The sequence below is a fragment of the Somniosus microcephalus genome, unplaced genomic scaffold, assembly GCF_052327205.1.
Source record: "Somniosus microcephalus isolate GS21.2 unplaced genomic scaffold, FLI_Smic_1.0 unresolved_chr1, whole genome shotgun sequence".
Lineage (NCBI taxonomy): Eukaryota > Metazoa > Chordata > Chondrichthyes > Squaliformes > Somniosidae > Somniosus > Somniosus microcephalus.
The window spans coordinates 105,472,769-105,493,633 of NW_028225179.1; the positions used below are offsets into that span (position 1 = coordinate 105,472,769).

At 46.7% G+C, this 20,865-nt stretch overlaps 1 protein-coding gene across 2 annotated transcripts in view; it reads right to left on the minus strand.

Annotated features, from left to right (window-relative positions):
• The window catches only part of LOC147095683 (complement C4-like), a 623,807-nt gene that overhangs the window by 399,410 nt on the left and 203,532 nt on the right, over window positions 1-20,865 (minus strand). For both annotated transcript variants that reach the window (XM_085974724.1, XM_085974723.1), the window contains exons 31-34: window positions 20,394-20,453; window positions 17,372-17,465; window positions 7,277-7,445; window positions 4,530-4,632 (exon numbers count right to left, since the gene is read on the minus strand). In XM_085974724.1, coding sequence (XP_085830850.1) covers window positions 4,530-4,632; window positions 7,277-7,445; window positions 17,372-17,465; window positions 20,394-20,453 — 426 coding nt within the window. The remainder of the gene's footprint in view (window positions 1-4,529; window positions 4,633-7,276; window positions 7,446-17,371; window positions 17,466-20,393; window positions 20,454-20,865) is intronic.

Consider the following 20,865-nt stretch of genomic DNA (forward strand, 5'->3'; position numbering starts at 1 on the left):
AAAGTCCAAATACACCACATCCACTGGTTCTCCCTTATCTATTCTACCAGTTACATTCTCAAAAAATTCCAGTAGATTAGTCAAGCACGATTTACCTTTTGTAAATCCATGTTGAATTTGTCTGACGCTGTCACTGTTTTCCAAGTGCTCTGCTATTACATCTTTTATAATGGACTCTAGCATTTTCCCCACTACCGATGTCAGGCTTACCGGTCTATAATTCCCCGTTTTCTCTCCACCACCTTTTTTGAATAGTGGGGTAACATTAGCTACCCTCCAATCCATGGGAACTGTCCAGAGTCTATAGAATTTTGGACGATGACCAGCAATGCATCTACTATTTCTAGGGCCACTTCCTTAAGTACCCTAGGATGTAGATTATCAGGCCCTGGGGATTTATCGGCCTTCAATCCTGTCAATTTCCTTAACACCATTTCCCTACAAATACTGTTTTCATTCAGTTCCTCCCTCTCATTAGACCCTATGTTCCCCGACATCTCTGGGAGGTTATTTGTGTCCTCCTTTGTGAAGACAGAACCAAAATATATATTTAATTGGTAGCCATTTCTTTCATCCCCATTATAAATTCCCCTGATTCTGACTGCAAGGGACCTACGCTTGACTTCACCAATCTTTTTCTCTTCACATATCTATAGAAGATTTTACAGTCAGTTTTTATGTTGCCTGCAAGCTTACTCTCATACTCTATCTTCCCCCTCTAAATTAATCCCTTTGTCCTCCTTTGCTGAATCCTAAACTGCTCCCAATCCTCAGGGTGTGTGTATAATGGGAGGGATGTATAATGGGAGGGGTGTATAATGGGAGGGAGTATAACGGGAGGGTGTATGACGGGAGGGTGTATAACGGGAGCGTGTATAACGGGCGCAGTGTATAATGTGAGGGTGTATAACGGGAGGGGTGTTTAACGGGAGGGTGTATAATGGGAGGGTGTATAACGGGCGCAGTGTATAATGTGAGGGTGTATAACGGGAGGGTTTATAACGGGAGGGTGTATAATGGGCGGGTGTATAATGGGAGGGGTTTATAATGGGAGGATGTATAATGGGCCTGTGTATAATAGGATGGTGTATAACGGGAGGGCGTATAATGGACGCGGTGTATAATGGGAGGGGTGTATAACGGGAGGGTATATAATGGGAGGGGTTTATAATGGGAGGATGTATAATGGACCTGTGTATAATGGGATGGTGTATAACGGGAGGGTGTATAATGGACGCGGTGTATAATGGGAGGGGTGTATAACAGGAGGGTATATAATGGGAGGGGTTTATAATGGGAGGGTGCATAATGAGTCGGTGTATAATGGGAGGGGTGTATAATGGGAGGGGTGTATAATGGGAGGGTGCATAATGGGAGGGGTGTACAACGGGAGGGTGTATAATGGGAGGGGTGTATAATGGGAGGGGTGTATAATGGGAGGGGTGTATAATGGGAGGGTGTATAATGGGAGGGGTGTATAATGGGAGGGGTGTATAATGGGAGGGGTGTATAATGGGAGGGGTGTATAATGGGAGGGGTGCATAATGGGAGGGGTGTATAATGGGAGCGGTGTATAATGGGAGGGTGTATAATGGGAGGGTGTATAATGGGAGGGGTGTATAATGGGAGGGGTGTATAATGGGAGGGGTGTATAATGGGAGGGGTGTATAATGGGAGGGGTGTATAATGGGAGGGTGTATAATGGGAGGGGTGTATAACGGGAGGGTGTATAATGGGAGGGGTGTATAATGGGAAGGGTGTATAATGGGAGGGGTGTATAATGGGAGGGGTGTATAATGGGAGGGGTGTATAATGGGCGGGTGTATAATGGGAGGGTGTATAATGGGAGGGTGTATAATGGGAGGGTGTATAATGGGAGGGTGTATAATGGGAGGGGTGTATAATGGGAATGGTGTATAATGGGAGGGGTGTATAATGGGAGGGGTGTATAATGGGCGGGTGTATAATGGGAGGGGTGTATAACGGGAGGGTGTATAATGGGAGTGGTGTATAATGGGAGGGGTGTATAATGGGAGGGGTGTATAATGGGAGGGTGTATAATGGGAGGGGTGTATAATGGGAGGGGTGTATAATGGGAGGGGTGTATAATGGGCGGGTGTATAATGGGAGGGGTGTATAATGGGAGGGTGTATAATGGGAGGGGTGTATAATGGGAGGGTGTATAATGGGAGGGGTGTATAATGGGCGGGTGTATAATGGGTGGGGTGTATAATGGGAGGGGTGTATAATGGGAGGGTGTATAATGGGAGGGGTGTATAATGGGAGGGGTGTATAATAGGAGGTGTGTATAATGGGCAGGTGTATAATGGGAGTGGTGTATAATGGGAGGGTGTATAATGGGAGGGTGTATAATGGGAGGGGTGTATAATGGGAGGGGTGTATAATGGGCGGGTGTATAATGGGCGGGTGTATAATGGGAGGGGTGTATAATGGGAGGGGTGTATAATGGGAGGGGTGTATAATGGGAGGGGTGTATAATGGGAGGGGTGTATAATGGGAGGGGTGTATAATGGGTGGGTGTATAATGGGAGGGGTGCATAATGGGAGGGGTGTATAATGGGAGGGGTGTATAATGGGAGGGGTGTATAATGGGAGGGGTGTATAATGGGAGGGGTGTATAATGGGAGGGTGTATAATGGGAGGGGTGTATAACGGGAGGGTGTATAATGGGAGGGGTGTATAATGGGAAGGGTGTATAATGGGAGGGGTGTATAATGGGAGGGGTGTATAATGGGAGGGGTGTATAATGGGCGGGTGTATAATGGGAGGGGTGTATAATGGGAGGGTGTATAATGGGAGGGTGTATAATGGGAGGGGTGTATAATGGGAGGGGTGTATAATGGGAGGGGTGTATAATGGGCGGGTGTATAATAGGAGGGGTGTATAACGGGAGGGTGTATAATGGGAGGGGTGTATAATGGGAGGGGTGTATAATGGGAGGGTGTATAATGGGAGGGTGTATAATGGGAGGGGTGTATAATGGGAGGGGTGTATAATGGGAGGGGTGTATAATGGGCGGGTGTATAATGGGAGGGGTGTATAATGGGAGGGTGTATAATGGGAGGGGTGTATAATGGGAGGGTGTATAATGGGAGGGGTGTATAATGGGCGGGTGTATAATGGGTGGGGTGTATAATGGGAGGGGATTATAATGGGAGGGGTGTATAATGGGCGGGTGTATAATGGGAGGGGTGTATAATGGGAGGGGTGTATAATAGGAGGGGTGTATAATGGGCGGGTGTATAATGGGAGGGGTGTATAATGGGAGGGGTGTATAATGGGAGGGTGTATAATGGGCGGGTGTATAATGGGAGGGGTGTATAATGGGAGGGGTGTATAATGGGCGGGTGTATAATGGGAGGGGTGTATAATGGGAGGGTGTATAATGGGAGGGTGTATAATGGGAGGGGTGTATAATGGGAGGGGTGTATAATGGGCGGGTGTATAATGGGAGGGGTGTATAATGGGAGGGTGTATAATGGGAGGGGTGTATAATGGGAGGGTGTATAATGGGAGGGGTGTATAATGGGCGGGTGTATAATGGGAGGGGTGTATAATGGGAGGGGTGTATAATGGGAGGGTGTATAACGGGAGGGTGGATAACGGGAGCGTGTATAACAGGAGGGGTGTATAACGGGAGGGTGTACAACCGGAGGGTGTATAACGGGCGGGGTGTATCATGGGAGGGTGTATAACGGGAGGGTGTATAACGGGAGGGTGGATAACGGGAGCGTGTATAACAGGAGGTGTGTATAACGGGAGGGTGTACAACCGGAGGGTGTATAACGGGAGGGTGTATAACGGGAGGGTGTATAACAGGCGGATGTATAACGGGAGGGTGTATAACGGGAGGGTGTATAACAGGAGGGGTGTATAACGGGAGGGTGTATAACGGGAGGGTGTATAACGGGTGGAGTGTATAACGGGACGGTGTATAACAGGAGGAGTGTATAACGGGAGGGTGTATAACAGGAGGGTGTATAACGGGAGGGTGTATAACAGGAGGGGTGTATAACAGGTGGGTGAATATCGGGCGTTCTGTCCCATATCGCCCATTATACACTGTCGGCAACTGTCAGCAATATCCCCCATTGTCTATTATCTCCAGTGAAATGGTAAAACCATTCTGGAAGGAATAAAGGAGACTCTTACTCTCTGGTTAGAAATAGTGATGTAAAGGAAGTATTTTACTGATGTTACCGTGTGCCTCACTCCGTGTCTGGTAGAAATCTTTTGTCTAGAAATGTGTCTTATGCTGTGGTGCAACACGAATGGTATCGGATTGGCTGCCTGTATAACTGATATTCAGCTCTATTGCAGTAAATGGAACAGATTATCAAGCATTGTGTATAACGGGCAGCCAATCCGATACCGCCTGTTTTGTGCCGCAGCCCACGATGAATTTCTAGGGCTTTGAATCCCAATACTGTCCTCTCCAGGACATTGATCTGAATCAATCTACAAACAGAAGCAATGCAAGAATTTCTGAATTGGTGAATTGATTCTACCTGATCGAGCTGCACCGTCTCAGGCTCCAAGCCACTGAGGAGTGAGATGTCGACAATGGCCATTCCAGACGGGGTCTGATCCTCCTCGCCTTCATCATCTTGCCTTCACCAGTAAAGTTTGAAAAGGTTAATAACTCAAATACTTACACTGCTAGCAAGCGTTGTCTACCCGAAGCTTACTGTTAAAAACCACTGCAGAGGCCAGAGTGAAACTCTGTTGAAATTACACTGCACCAGATGTGAAGGGGCATTATTTCAATGGCTAATATGTTGTTTGTACATTTAACACTGTTGAAGCCATCTCTTTTGCAACTCATACTATGTGGCAGATGTACTGGAGAACATCTTTAAGATGATTACATAGAATTACAGGAAACTTCGCGATATCCGGCACCCACGGGACCAAGCTGCTGCCGATCTATCCAAACTTCCAGATAGACCAGCGCTAATGTTGTAGGATACGGAGGTTTTCATCTCCGTATCTGACAACAAACACTGTTGCTTAGCAACAGCTTGTAAACACTCGGCCCGTAGCTTGGAAGCGTCTCTGAAGCTGTTGCTAAGCTGCAGAGACACTTTCCAGAGCCTACCTGTTAAAAGAATGCTAGGAGAAGAAAAAAAACCTAACCAAAACGGCTGCTGATTTCTGCCGTTAGATCGAGGTTTCTGGACATACAGCCTCTGGATAAACCAAAGTTTCCTGTACATAGAATAAACAGCACAGAAACAGGTCGTCAGCTCAACCAGTCCATGCCAGTCATTTATGTTCCACTCGAGCCTCCTGCCATCCTTCCTCAGCTAACTCTATCGGCATAACCCTCCATACCCTTCTCCCTCATATGCTTATCAATTTCCCCTTAAATGTATCTAAACTATTCACCTCAACTACTCCCTGTGGTAGCGAGTTCCACATTCACACCACTCCCTGGGTAAAGAGTTTTCCCCTGAATTTCCTATTTGATTTCTCGGTGATTATTTTATATACCTAACAGGAAAGGATGAACAGGCTGGGGCTGTTTTCTCTTGACAGGAGAAGGCTGAGGGTTGACCTGATAGAGGCCTTTAAAATTATGAAAGGTTTTAATAGACTATCTTGTAGTGCTGGCCTCTGGTTTTGCTCTTCCCCACAAGTGGAAACACTCTCTCTGTGTCTACTCTATGGATGTCCTAGGGAGGAAGAAATCCCAATCTGCTCACAGCCTGAAAGTAATGGAGGAAGCAAAGTGCATGGGGTGGGGGAGTCTATAAGACATCACAAGAAGATAGATGGGTTAGCGGAATGGGCAGATAGATGGCAATCAAGTTAACGTGGGTAAATATGCATTTTGGAGTGATAAACAGGCAATGGGAATATAGAGTCAATGGAACTATGCTGATAGATCTGGAGGGACACAGAAACCTGAGAATTCAAGTAGATCTGTTTGTGAAAGGGCCTCCACAAGTAGATAATAAACTATTAAAAAGCACACTTGTATTTTTGGCTTTTGTAACTAGGGAGATAGTGTACAAGGGTAAAAAAGCATTTTAATAAGACATTCTTACTAATTCAGTTTGGTTACTGGGTATAGTTTTAGACACTATATTATAGAAAGACCAGTATTACAGCGATAGGGATTGTGTACCATTTATTAACCGGGATGGCACAGCGATAACAGGGTATAACTAGGAGGAGCCATTTCAAATATTGCTGTTATTTCCACTGGGGAGAAGGCTAAGAGAGGATTTGATGTTTTTTAAAAAATTATACAGGTAATCATCTGGGGTGAAATTGATCTTTGTCAGTAGCGCAAAATGGACTCGTAGCCTGTTTCACATTCCGCCCGTTTTGCTTCCACCGTCCCAGACTGATTTATAAACCCATCCTGTATAATTGCAGCAAATCCAGTTTGTCACTTTCTCTGGTGGGGAAATGGTCACCGGATGGCCTGTAAATTCCTCTCTGCGATATTTTAAAGTAAAAAGACTTGCATTTATATAACGCATTTAACGACCACCGGACATCCCAAAGTGCTTCACAGCCAATGAAGTACTTTTTGAAGTGTAGTCACCGTTGTAATGTAGGAAGCGCGACAGCCAATTTGCGCACAGCAAGCTCCCACAAACAGCAATGTGATAATGACCAGATCATCTGTTTAAGTGATGTTGGTTGAGGGATAAATATTGGTCAGACACCGAGGAGAACGCCCCTGCTCTTCTTCGAAATTGTGCCATTGGATCTTTTACGTCCACCTGAGAGGGTGGACGGCACCTCGGTTTAACGTCACATCACAGAATCACAGAATCACAGAATCAGAGAAACCCCACAGTGCAGATAGAGGCCATTTCGGCCCATCGAGCCTGCACTGACACATATCCCACCCGATCCCCGTAACCCCTAAACCAACACATATCCCTCCCTATCCCCGTAACCCCACATATTTAATCCCCCTAACACTAAGGGTCAATTTATCATAGCCAATCAACCTAACCCGCACATCTGAAAGACAGTGCTTTGGACAGTGCAGCACTCCCTCAGCACTGCACTGGGAGTGTCAGCCTAGATTATGGGCTCGAGTCTCTGGAGTAAGGCTTGAACCGACAGCCTTCTGACTCAGAGGTGGGAGTGCTGCCCACTGAGCCTGGGCTGATACCATATAGTCATACCCTTTTTAATTGGCTTCAGGATTTGAGTCGAGCATCGAATGAAGATTTTTTTTAATGTGAGATGGATTGAGCAGTTGCTACAAGCGAGGTTCACTAATACTCACCATGAACAGACTTCATAGTAAATGGTCTGGCGCTCTGAAGGTTCCGGGACATCCCTTTTCCTTCGGGAACGAAGATCGTACCAACCAATGGAGCCAAAAGGCGCGTCGGCTGGAAGAAGTTCGTGATCGGTAAATTTTTGCTCGTCACTCTCAGCGTAGTCGTACGGTTCTGTGAGATAAAAGCGACAGGCACTTCATTCCTGTTCAGAGTACAAATTTAAAGGGGATGCAGGAGCAGCGATCCCTTGGGGTTCATGCACAGAAACCTTTGAAGCTGGCAGGACAAGTTGAGAAGGCTGTTAAAAAAGCATAAGAACATAAGAAATAGGAGCAGGAGAAGGCCATTCAGCCCTTTGAGCCTGCTCTGCCATTCAATGAGATCATGGCTGGTCTTCTGCCTCAACTCCATTCACCGGCCCTATCACCATATCCCTTGATGCTCTTACTAGTTAGAAATCTATCGACTTCTGTTTTGAATATACCCAATGACTGAGCCTCCACAGCCCTCTGGCATAGAGAATTCCAAAGATTCACCACCCTCTGTGTGAAGAAATTTCTTCTCATCTCAGTCCTGAATGGCCTACCCTTTATCCTGAGGCAGTGGCCCCTGGTTCTAGACTCCCCAGCCAAGGGAAACTTTCTCCCAGCATCCACCCTATCAAGCCCTGTAATAATTTTGTATGCTTCAATGAGATCCCCTCTCATTCTTCTGAATTCAAGAGAATATAGGCCTAGTTTACTCAATCTCGTCTCATACGACAGTCCTGCCATCCCAGGAATCAATCTTGTGAACCTTTGTTGCACTCCCTCTATGGCAAGTATATCCTTCCTTAGGTAAGGAGACCAAAATTGTACACAGTACTCCAGGTGTGATCTCACCAAGGCCCTATATAATTGGAGTAAGACTTCTTTACTCCTGTACTCATGCGGGATCCTGGGCAAGGAAATTATGCTGAAACTTTATAATCACTGGTTAGGCCACAGCTGGAGTATTGTGTCCAATTCTAGGCGCCACAGGACGTTTGGTGTGATTTGGATATTATTCGCTCAGTGTGGAGTTTGATCATGTTTTCTTCTTCAATAAATTCAGCCTGGCGAACGAGGATATCCGTTTCATCTTTACTCCAATCAATAATTCGCCACGTCAGTGATAATATTCAGCCAACCCTGACTGTCAGGACCCAGAGAGAAAAGTTATCATCCTTTCGACTTTACAAGTGATTGAAGTAAATGGATAAGAAAATGGTGTGGGGTGTAAAGCGGAAGGATGTTAAGGCCTTTGGGAGAATGCCCAGGAAATTTACTAGAATGGTACCAGGGATTAGGGACTTCAGCTACCTGGAGAGACTAAAGAAGCTGGGATTGTCCTCCTTAGAGCAGAATCTCCATTAAGCGGAGATTTAATAGAGGTGATCAAAATCATGAAAGGTTTCGAACGAGTAAATAAGGAGAAACTGTTTCCACTGGCAGAAGGGTCGGTAACCAGAGGACAAACATTTAATGGAATTGACAAACGAACCAGAGGGGAGAGGAGTAGGTTTTTTTTTAACGCAGCGAGTTGTGATCTGGAACGCGCTGCCTGAAAGGGCGGTGGAAGCAGGTTCAATAGCAACTTTCAAAGGGGAATTGGATAAATAGGTGGAGGAGAAAATTTCACAGAGCAGGGGAGTGGGACTAATTGGATAGCCCTCCGAAAGAGCCGGAACAGACACGATGGGCCGAATGGCTTCCATCTGAGCTGTATCATTCAATAATTCTATGATTTCCCCACCACTGTTAAAGTGATAAGATGCACTATTTGTGTAACAAACTCTCATTTCCCTCCAACAAACACAATTAACAGAATCATTTAACGTTCAATGAAGTGAAAATCTAAAAGAACATTCGGTGTGATTTGGATATTATTGGCTCAGTGTGGAGTCACAGAGTCATAAAGGCACAGAAGGAGGCTATTCGGCTCATCGAGTCCATGCCGGCTCTCTGTCGAGCAATCCAGTCAGTCCCATTCCCCCGCTCTATACCCGTAACCCTGCAAGTTTATTTCCCTCAAATGCCTATCCAGTCTCCCCTTGAAAACATTGAGTGTCTCCGCTTCCACCACTTCCGACAGCAGCGAGTTCCAGGTCCTCACCACTCGCTGCATAAAAAAGTTTTTCCTCACGTCCCCCCTGTATCTCTTGCCCAAAACCTTAAATCTGAGTCCCCTAGTCCTTCTACCATCAACTAGTGGGAGCAGCCTTTCCCCGTCTAGCCTATCCAAACCCGTCATAATCTTGTACACCTCTATTAAATCCCTCAACCTCCTTTGCTCCAATGAAAACAAATCCAGCTTCTCCAACCTGTCCTTGTAACTAAGATCCCCCATCCCCAGAACCTTTCTGGTAAATCTCCTCTGCACCCTCTCAAGGGCCTTCACATCCTTCCTAAAGTGTGGTGACCAGAACTGGACACAGTACTCCAGTTGTGGCCTAACCAGCTCTTTATAAAGGTTCAGCATAACTTCTCTACTTTTGTATTCAATACCCCTATTTATGAAGTCCAAGATCCCATATGCATTGTTAACTACTTTCTCAATATGCCACCTTCAGGGACCTATGCACATTAACTCCCAGGTCCCTCTGTCCCTGCACACTCTTTAAAACTGTGTCATTAAGTGTATATTGCCTCTCCGTGTTCCTTCTGGAGTTTTATCATGTTTTCTTCTTCCATAAATTCAGCTGGGTGAACGAGGATATCCGTTCCATCTTTACTCCAATCAATAATCTGCCACGTCAGTGATAATGTTCAGCCAACCCTGACTATCAGGACCCAGAGTGAAAAATAATCATCCTTTTGACTTTACAAGTGCTTGAAGTAAATGGATAAGAAAATGGCGTGGGGTGTAAAGTGGGGGTTCTGACTCGCTATCGCCCAAGCTGGATTTCACCCCCGTATTTATTGACTGGAGTCTGGCTGACTGGATTCTACCTGTCATGTGAAGGTGGCCAGTTTAACAGTAGTTTTGGTAGAAAGAATGAGGAGAGGACATATAGGCCTAGAAATTGAGTTTTGGCGCAGCCAGGGCTTAAGCGCCGGAAGTTAGTGCCAGAGCTAAGTCGCGCTGGTCGGGCCCAAAATTCAATAGTTCTGCGCCCAAATGGCTGCCGGCGCTGCTGAGAGGTGTTTGCGCCTGAAAACTGGCGCTACGCGCTGAATATCGGCGCTATTCCGGCGCTGCGGCGCCCGCTGCGGTGCGGCAGGTTCGGGAAGTGCAGGCCTCCTCCTTCCCTTAAGGAGGAGCTGCCTGCACCCGGCCGCGGCCCGCAAAAATCGTTCTAAAAATGAGCCCGGCACCTCGGACAAGTGCCGGGCTTGCTTCTGTTCCGGGGGGGGGGGGAGGGAAGTCCGGGGAGGGAGCTGCGGCCAGGCAGCCGGCGGGAAAGCGGCCGGCCGCCGCGGGGCCTTTAATGCGCCGGCGCAAAGTCAGGTAAGACTCTGTTGCCAGAGTCTTAGTTGCGGCTGCCACGGGCGAGGCGGCCGCAACTGAATTTCGGCGCTGGGGCCCATCGCCATGGCAACCGGGACGCTGCGCACACCGATGACGTCATCGGTGCCGGCGCAGCGCTACCGGTCTAGCGCGGCGGAAGGGCCCCAGGCAATTTCGGCGCCGGCGCCAATTGCAGCGCTAGGCCCTCTAGCGCCGCAAAAGCGGCGCTAAGGCAACTCAATTTCTAGGCCATAAGCTTTTATTTCAGATTTCCAGCATCCGCAGTATTTTGCTTTTGGACATATAAGATAAATGGTACAATCCTAAAGGGGGTGCACGAACAGAGAGACCAGGGGGTATGTGTGCACAAATCGTTGAAGGTGGCAGGGCAGGTTGAGAAAGCAATTAAAAAGACTTACAGGATCCTAGGCTTCATAAATAGAGGTATAGAACACAATAGTGTAGAAATTATGATGAACCTGTATAAAACACTGGTTCGGCCCCAACTGGAGTACTGTGTCCAATTCTGTGCACTGCACTTTAGGAAGAATATGAAGGCCTTAGAGAAGGTGCAGAAAAGATTTACGAGAATGATTCCAGGAATGAGGGGCTTCAGTTACGTTGATAGACTGGAGAAGCTGGGGTTGTTCTCCTTGGAGCAGAAAAGATAGAGAGGAGATTTGATAGAGGTGTTCAAAATCATGAGGGGTCTGGACAGAGTAGATAGAGAGAAACTGTTCCCATTGGCAGAAGGGTTGAGAACCAGAGGACACAGATTTAAGGTGATTGGCAAAAGAACCAAAGCCGACGTAAGAAAATACTTTTTTACGCAGCGAGGGGTTAAGATCTGGAATGCACTGCCTGAGTGGGTGGTGGAGGTAGATTCAAACATGGCTTTCAAAAGGGAGTTGGATAAGTATCTGAAGGAAAGAAATTGGCAGGGCTACGAGGAAAATGCGGGGAAGTGGGACTCGCTGAGAGTCGGCACGGGCTTGATGGGCTGAATGGCCTTCTTCCGTGCTGTAACCATTCTATGATTCTAGTTTCACATTCTAGGCTTTCTCATTCGTAAACTCTAAGATGATCGATCAACACCCACCCCACCCCTCAAGATCTGAACTAAGTCTGTTCATAGTCTGGTTGAATGTCTCTCATGACACAATAAACATGACACTGAGATACTGAGGGAGCGTTGCTCTGTCGGAGGTGCCATCTTTTGGATGAAACGTTAAATCGAGGCCCCGTCTGCCCTCTCAGGTGGACGTAAAAATCCCATGGCACTATTTTGAAGCAGAGCAGGGGAGTTCTCCCTGGTGTCCTGGCCAATATTTATCCTTCAACAAATATCACTAAAAAATCAGATGATCTGGTCATTATCACATTGCTGTTTGCAGGAGCTTGCTGTGTGCAAATTGGCTGCTGTGTTTCCTACATTACAACAGTGACTACACTTCAAAAGTACTTCATTGGCTGTAAAGCGCTTTGGGATGTCCTGAGGTCATGAAAGACACTGTATAAATAATCATTCTTTCAAGTCTTTGTTTTCACTTTAAAACACGTCTATTCAACGTACTGTGTTTTGTAAGAGTTTTGTAAGAGTTTGCCAAGCCGATCCCTTGCTAATGTTTAGAGAAATAGCAGGCGAGTGTCTCACCTCCTGACTCCCCAAAGCCTTTCCACCATCTACAAGGCACAAGTAAGGAGTCATGATGTGGAGATGCCGGTGTTGGACTGGGGTGGACAAATGTAAGAAGTCACACAGCACCAGGTTATAGTCCAACAGATTTATTTGAAATCACAAGCTTTCGGAGCGCTGCTCCTTCGTCAGGTTCTTCATCTGCTCCTTCATCTCTCCACTTCACCTGACGAAGTAAGGAGTGTGATGCAATATGTTGTGTATGTAATATGTGTGCTACTTTGAACCTATGGACAGGACTGCACTACTTGTTGGGCGTAGTGATACGCAGTACCACTCCTGGCCATAGGGGTATAAATAGTACTGTGGGTACTGATCTCCCCTCAGTTCCCGCCTGTGGGCATGAAGTAAAGACCTACGTATAGTCCCTACCTCCAACCAGTAAAGACCTGTTTGAGTTATATGTTTAAGTCTTTGTGTTAATTGTTCAATACAATACACATACTTAACACTGGCGACGAGTCAGGTTCTTACCCTGCGGCAGTTGAAGAGAGGTTTCAAACATCACCACCCCACTAGAAGCGACAGGCTTTAGGACTCTGAAGCCTCCATCAGCGACTGAGCACTGGAGTGCAGCAAACATCCTGACAGCTTCCAGCGACTGACAGAAGTCTTTCTGCAGTTTCCTTGTTCAACCTAGGTGGTGGGGTAAGCCGTGCAGTGTTGGCTGCAAAGACAGGGCTGGGGAAGTTGGAGAAGATAAGGGCGATCGCAATCCCTGATAAGAGCCGCGGTGAAACGCGCGAGCGGGTAAGCCAGAGCCCGGGAGGGAGCGAGCAAGAGCCGCGCGAGCGGGTGAGCCAGAGGCCGGGAGCCGCTTCAAGTGCGAGGCGCAGCGCGGGCCAGCGATCGGGACCAAAGATAAGGGCCGCACTCGGGGGCTGAAGGGAGACGGCGTCGGGGGACGGGTGAAGACCGCCAAGCGTGGGAAAACCGCCATTTTGTGGGCGGAGGACGACGGCAAGAGCGGGAAGCCGCCATCTTTGATAACAAGTAAACAAAATAAAATCTGAGAAATTGCAAATCTACAATGCCTAAACACGGGAATATTAGCACCTTTGATAGTGACCTCGAAGGTTGGGCCATATATGTTGAAAGAGTAAAAAATTATTGTAAGGCCAATAAAATTCGTGACCAAGATAAAGCTCTAACATTATTAAATTTAATGGGTGCGAAGACATACGGGCAATTGAAACACCTGTTATCACCAGATGAACCGGCGGATAAGACGTTCGATGAGATTGTTACTGTCCTGAAAGATCATCTAAACCCCACGCCGCTGATGCTAGCGGAACGATTTAAATTTTACGACAGAAGGCAGCTACAGCATGAAAGCAATGCTGAATATTTGCTGGAATTGCGTAAATTAGCGAAATATTGCCAGTTTCGAACGGGACTGACAGATGCACTACGAGACAAATTTGTGTGTGGGTTATTTAAACAGGATACACAAAAGCGACTGCTCGAGGAGAATGAGCTGACGCTTGAGAAGGCGGTCACTATGGCAGCAGCACACGAAGCCGCAGTGAGAGGCACGGCAGTAATGCAGCTACGGTCACCGGAGCTCAGTGCACACAAATTGGGTGTGAGTTCTGGCAAATGTTATCGTTGTGGAAAGACAACGCATGATCAGAACCAGTGTTGGTTTAAAAACCAAGAATGTAGAACTTGTGGTAGGCTTGGACATATAGCTAGAGTATGCAGGTCAGGGAAGAAGACCAGCAACAAGAAGTCACCGCAAGGGAAATACGCAAAGGTACACAAGGTGGCCGAACAGGAGTCCGATTCAGACGCAAGCAGTATTGAACTGGCTAGCTTAAGGGTACTCAACGTTGGTAAGGGTGCAGACCTCCAGACAATTTGGGTTACTCTTCAGATAGAAGGAGTCCAAGTAAAAATGGAATTGGACACTGGATCGGCATTGTCGGTCATGAATGAGAAAGATTACAGAAGGTTATTCCAACATATTCCCCTACAGGATACGGAGATTATATTGACAACCTACACGGGGCAGAGAGTGTACCCCATCGGGACAATAAAGGTTGCAGTGGCCAACAAGGGCGAAGGAAGTCAAATAATGGACTTATATGTGCTACCGGAGGGAGGTCCACCACTACTAGGCCGGGAGTGGTTTAGAAACATAAATATAGACTGGCATTCGCTAAAAGCCATAAAGAGTGAGAACTCGGTGCAGATAATCAGCCCAGACTCTAGAACTGATGATGGTAAGACCAACCCATGTGCAAAAGACAAAGTTTCAGCACAGAATTCCACTGAGCAACAACAACATAGTTTAACAGTGAATTCTGAGTCTGTCAAGTCTACTGATATGCACATTTTTGAGGGACACTGGGCTCGAACTCAACTCCATTTCAAACTACAACAGCAATTAGAACAAATGATTCGCCGTTTTGAGCAAGAGATGAATGAAATAAAAAAGTTCTTTGTTACAGAGTGGGAGAATCTGGAAAGGCAACAGAAGCAACTGATGGAGAAAATGGAGCAGGAGCACACCAACCATCTACGCGAGGAGGCCGAACGAATCAAAGCTGATTCAGGTTCTGAAGGTGCGTGCCATAATCTGGTGTCAGAAGAGTTAACGGTCAGCCAACTCCTTCATATGCTGAGGGACAAGACTCTGAAATGGGAAAAACTTGAACACGAGCTGCGATCTTCAAAGGAAAAGGGTTCGGAGCTCTCAAAAGTCATTGAGATGGCTGATGTGACAACACAGACTGAAACGACTGCAACAGAGCAGCCATTGGATGCCAAAAGTACGCTGACTCACGTCAATGTAGAACAACAGACTGCTGAAACAGCTGCTCCGGTAGAGGGACTGCATAGTCCGAGCAATCAATCTCCAAAGGAAGTTGAAGTATTAAAATCACAAATGAGGTCACTAGTAAACGACTTGCTGAAAGCCCAGAAAAAGCTGGATGCAGAGGTACACATGAAGAAGTCTCTTCAGGAAAGATGTCTGGATTTGGAACAAGAGCTGGCTAACGTCCAGCTGGGTATGGAGGAAATAGACGACCCTCTCGCTGGCCTAGCTCAGGACGACACCGAATATTACCATGACCTGTCGGACGACTCCGAATATTACGATGTCCTGTCCTGCCCAGCTTGTAACTTCGACCCCCAAAGTGCAGAAATCATGGAGGAGCACCAAAAGTCTACGGAACATCGGAAGAAGGTGGCTCTACTACGGGAAGTAAGAGAGATAGAGAAGGAACAGCAGTCGGATAGCGTCCAGTTGGGTAAGGAAGAAGTAGAAGGGCCTCTCGACCTGTTGAGTGATAGTGAATACTACGAGGATGTGGTATGCCCAAATTGTGATGGAAACTCCCAAAGTGCTGAAATCCGGAGGAAGCACTTAAGGTCTAAAGAACATAGAGAGTTGGTAGCATTACAGCTGTCCGCCGAGAAGATGGGAACGACAAGAGTTGTAAAAAGGCAGAAAAGAAAAAGAAGAGGCCGAAAATAATAATTGTTTAAAATATTGTTACTTCTACTACCTCCGGCCGAACACTACGAAAAGATGCTGTCTGGAACGAATTAAGATCAGAGACTGAATTTACGAACTGTTCCCACAGAGACTGAACCTGTAAACTGTTCCCACTAAGAGTATGTTGCAACTGTTCGTAGAGATTGAATCTGTGATCTGTTTTGACATGAAGTTATCTATGTATCTATGTTATTCTGTTATGTAAACCTGAAGTTATATATGTATATATGTTATTACGTTATGTTAAATGGGGAGATGACTGTAAAGCTAGGAAGGGAGGAATGTTGTGTATGTAATATGTGTGCTACTTTGAACCTATGGACAGGACTGCACTACTTGTTGGGCATAGTGATACGCAGTACCACTCCTGGCCATAGGGGTATAAATAGTACTGTGGGTACTGATCTCCCCTCAGTTCCCGCCTGTGGGCATGAAGTAAAGACCTACGTATAGTCCCTACCTCCAACCAGTAAAGACCTGTTTGAGTTATACATTTAAGTCTTTGTGTTAATTGTTCAATACAATACACATACTTAACAGAATACTCTCCACTTGCCTGGATGAGTGCAGCTCCAACACTCAAGGAGCTTGACACCATCCAGGACAAAGCAGCCCGCTTGATTGGCACCCCATCCACCACCTTAAACATTCACTCCCTCCACCGCCGGCGCACCGTGGCTGCAGTGTGTACCATCTACAAGATGCACTGCAGCAACTCACCAAGGCTTCTTCGGCAGCACCTCCCAAACCCGCGACCTCTTCCACCTAGAAGGACAAGGGCAGCAGGCGCATGGGAACACCACCACCTCCAAGTTCCCCTCCAAGTCACATACCATCCTGACTTAGAAATATATCTGCCGTTCCTTCATCGTTGCTGGGTCAAAATCCTGGAACTCCCTCCCTAACAGCACTGTGGGAGCACCTTCACCACACGGACTGCAGCGGTTCAAGAGGGCGGCTCACCACCACCTTCTCAAGGGCAACTAGGGATGGGCAATAAATGCTGGCCTTGCCAGCGATGCCCACATCCCATGAACGAATAAAAAAAAGAAAAGAAACATAAGGTGGGCCATCGATGGGCACAGAACAACAGTTTGCCTCCTGCCCCCGAACCATGGGGTAATGTTGGATCTGAGCAATGTTGAGGGTTTATGGGGCAATCCCATGTGCGGGCCTGTGTAACCTTGCACCTTTAATAAGGTTCTCCGTGTTCTTTCTACAGAAAGGATTTAAATGTCAGCATCACCCCTTTCCCTTTAAATCTAGAAGTTCCTTATTAATGATAGATAACAATAAAAAACCTGGGCATTTGCTACATTTAACCGTGAGCTTGGTGTGACCCAAAGGTACACATGGACCTTGTGCCTACATTCAGGTCACTCTGGGCTCACTGGCCCCATACACATTCTGCAGTGGACACATACTTACGTTTAAACTCCACTTTGCCTTTGACTGTGACGGAGAGGTGAACTTTGTTACAGGTACTCGAGGGCTCCTCCATTACATGGTACATTTTGCGTAACTGGAAGTTTCAGAAACATGTTCCTGTTAAAGGCTAACTCTTAAAGTCACAGCACGGTGCGGAACATGTAGTCTGGTGTCATTGTATATCAGTAGCGGGATATCAATAGTAATTCAAACTCAAAGGGCTCCGTATCTGCATTACAAACACTTTCAGTTCATTCACGAAATAGCGTCAGGTGAAATGTGATGATAAAAACTAACAGCTTTAAGGGGATTGTTGACACCAAACTGAAGCCAGGAAGTGAAACAGAAAGATTTGCATTTCTCCAGCATCTTTCTCCACCTCAGGACGTCCGACAGCGCTTTACAGCCAATGAAGTACTTTTTAAAGTGTACTCACTGTTGTAATCTCGGAAACATGGCAGCCAATTAATACACAGCAAGATCCCACAAAATGTGATGTGATAAATGACCAGATCATCTGTTTTCAGTGATGTTGGTTGAGGGATTACTATTGGCCGGGGCACCAGGGAGAACTCCCCTGCTCTTCTTCAAATAGTGACCGTGGGATCTTTTACATCCACCTGACCTATGTGCTCCATACACACCCTAATGTCCAGGGGTGGCCCTGATCAGCCTTGCTCTTGGCGGAGATCTACCTCCCTCCTGTCTGCACCGGGGGAGATGGAAGGCTGCTGTTGGCAGGAGTATCTGATCTCACAATACATCGCGGGAATTCCCATCTGAAAGACAGCACTTCCGACAGTGCAGCAATCCCTCAGTACTGCCCCCTGACAGTGCAGCGCTCCCTCAGTACTGCCCCTCCGACACTGCAGTGCTCCCTCAGTACTGCCCCTTTGACAATGCAGCACTCCCTCAGTACTGCTCCTCCGACAGTGCAGCTCTCCCTCAGTACTGCTCTTCCGACAGTGATGCACTCCCTCAGTACTGCCCCTCTGACAGTGCAGCACTCCCTCGGTATGGCCCCTCCAACAGTGCAGTGCTCCCTCAGTACTGCACCCTGACAGTGCAGCACTCCCTCAGTACTGCCCCCCCCACAGTGCAGCACTCCCTCAGTACTGCCCCTCCGACAGCGCAGCACTCCCTCAGTACTGCTCCTCCGACAGTGCAACACTCCCTCAGTACTGCACCTCTGACAGTGCAGCACTCCCTCATTAATGCCCCTCCGACAGTGCAGCACCCCCTCAGTACTGCTCTTGGAGTGTCGGCATGGTTTGTATGGATAAGACGTTAGCGAAGAAGTGGGAAAATCTAGGCTGACACGCCCGTGCAGTACTGAGGCAGCACTACACTGTCGGAGGTGCCGTCTTTCGGATGAGACATTAAATCGAGGTCACATCTGCCCTTTCAGGTGGACAGAAAAGATCCCACAGCACTATTTCGAAGAAGACCTGAGGAGTTCTCCCCGGTGTACCGGCCAATAGTTATCACTCAACCAACATCACTAAAACAGATGATGTGGTCATTATCACATTGCTGTTTGTGGGATCTTGCTGTGTGCAAATTGGCTGCTGCGTTTCCTACATTACAACAGTGACTACACTTCAATAAAGTACTTCATTGGTTGTGAAACGCTTTGGGATGTTCTGAGGTGGTGAAAGGCGCTGTAGAAATGGAAGTCTCTCTTTTTTCTTTTTAATGTGAAATCCAACTTTCTGTGGAAACAGAACCTTCAACCTCTTTAGATGTCCCACAGCCGATGTGCTTGGATACAAAAAGTAAACTATTTAAAATTTTCTGCCCCAAACCCTGGCTCTTGCAGGTTCAAAGCGAGGTGTACATGTGCTTGTTTGGTGACTTGATGCGCCTGATTTAGAAGTAAGTATATCGCCGTTCCTTCATCGTCGCTGGGCCAAAATCCTGGAACTCCCTCCCTAACAGCACTATGGGAGCACCTTCACCACACGGACTGCAGCGGTTCAGGAAGGCGGCTCATCACCACCTTCTCAAGGCCAACTAGGGGTGGGCAATAAATGCCGGCCTTGCCAGCGATGCCCAGATCCCGTAAGCGAATCAAAAAAAAATGTATGGTAGCCCAGTGATTGTACTATTGGCCGAGCAACCCAGAGGTCAAAAGTTCACAATCGGACCATGACTAGTTCATAAAATCATAGAATGACACTGCACAGGAAAGAGGCCAATTGGTCCATTGTACCCTTTCTGGCTCTTCGTTGAACTATCCATTCAGTCCCACTCACTCTGCTTTTCCCCATAGCTCTGCTAATTTACTCCCATTCAAATATTTATCCAATTCCCTTTTGAAAGTTACTATTGAATTTGCTTCCACCCTTTCAGGCAGCACATTCCAGATCACAGCAACTCACTGCGTAATAAAAAACCTCTGGTTCTTTTGCCAATTAATGTAAATCTGTGCCCTCTGGTTACCGACCCCCCGCCAGTGGAAACAGTTTCTCCTTATTTACTCTATCAAAATTCAAATCGATATATCTATTGACTTGTGGAGTATCGCTAGAACTGGATTATGGCACCTGTTGGATTGTTGCAAAAGAAACCCAGTTCGTCCATGAGTGCCCTTCAGTGAGGGCAACCTGCCCCAGTCTGACTCCAGTCCTATGTATGTGGTTCACCGTAATCCCTTAGGGACTAGGGCTGGGGGCCTGCCTGCAGTCACGAGTCTCATCAATACCCTGAGACCCTTAGGAACATTCAAAAGAACTTTACCCTAAATGGTCTGTAACACAATGCTCCAAATATATTCCACCCACGGTTAACAATCAGTTAGAAATAGAAGGAACAATAGATGGGCCTGCAAAATCATCAGAAGAGAACACCTTTCAGAGATTTTCTGGTTCACTGGTCTATAGGCGCAGACACGGAGCTGGATTTAACATATTTTAGCACTTACAACAGTTTCATTCACTAAAAAATACTAAATGCAGCTTTAAAACTGAAAACTGAAGCATTCCTTGAGGTAATAATTTTAGTAATCGTTAAAAATACTCACAGTCAGCGTCCCATTTCCTTGACCCGACAGCTCAATTCGAATCTTGCTTCTGAGAGGAAACTAGGAGAGTGGAAGGTACGTTATATTCGATCAATAGGCTCTTCCTTTCTCTGCACAAGTTCTTCCATGTGTGATGAATGTAGAGAATTGGTCTGATCATTAACCAAAGCGATTAAGAAAGGAATCTATGTGCAGTACGGGAGCTGGTAGGTCTATTTTTTCTTTTAATTTTAAAGTCAGACTTAGAATCATAGAATCATACATCACAGAAGGAGGCCATTCGGCCCATCGTACCTGCGCTGGCTCTTTGTATGAGCCAAACAATTAGTCCCACTTCCCTGCTCATTCCCCGTAGTCCTGCAATTTTTTCCCCTTCAAGTATTTATCCAATTCCCTTTTGAAAGTTACCAATGAATCTGCTTCTGCCACCCTTTCACGCCGTGCATTCCAGATCACAACAACTTGCTATGTA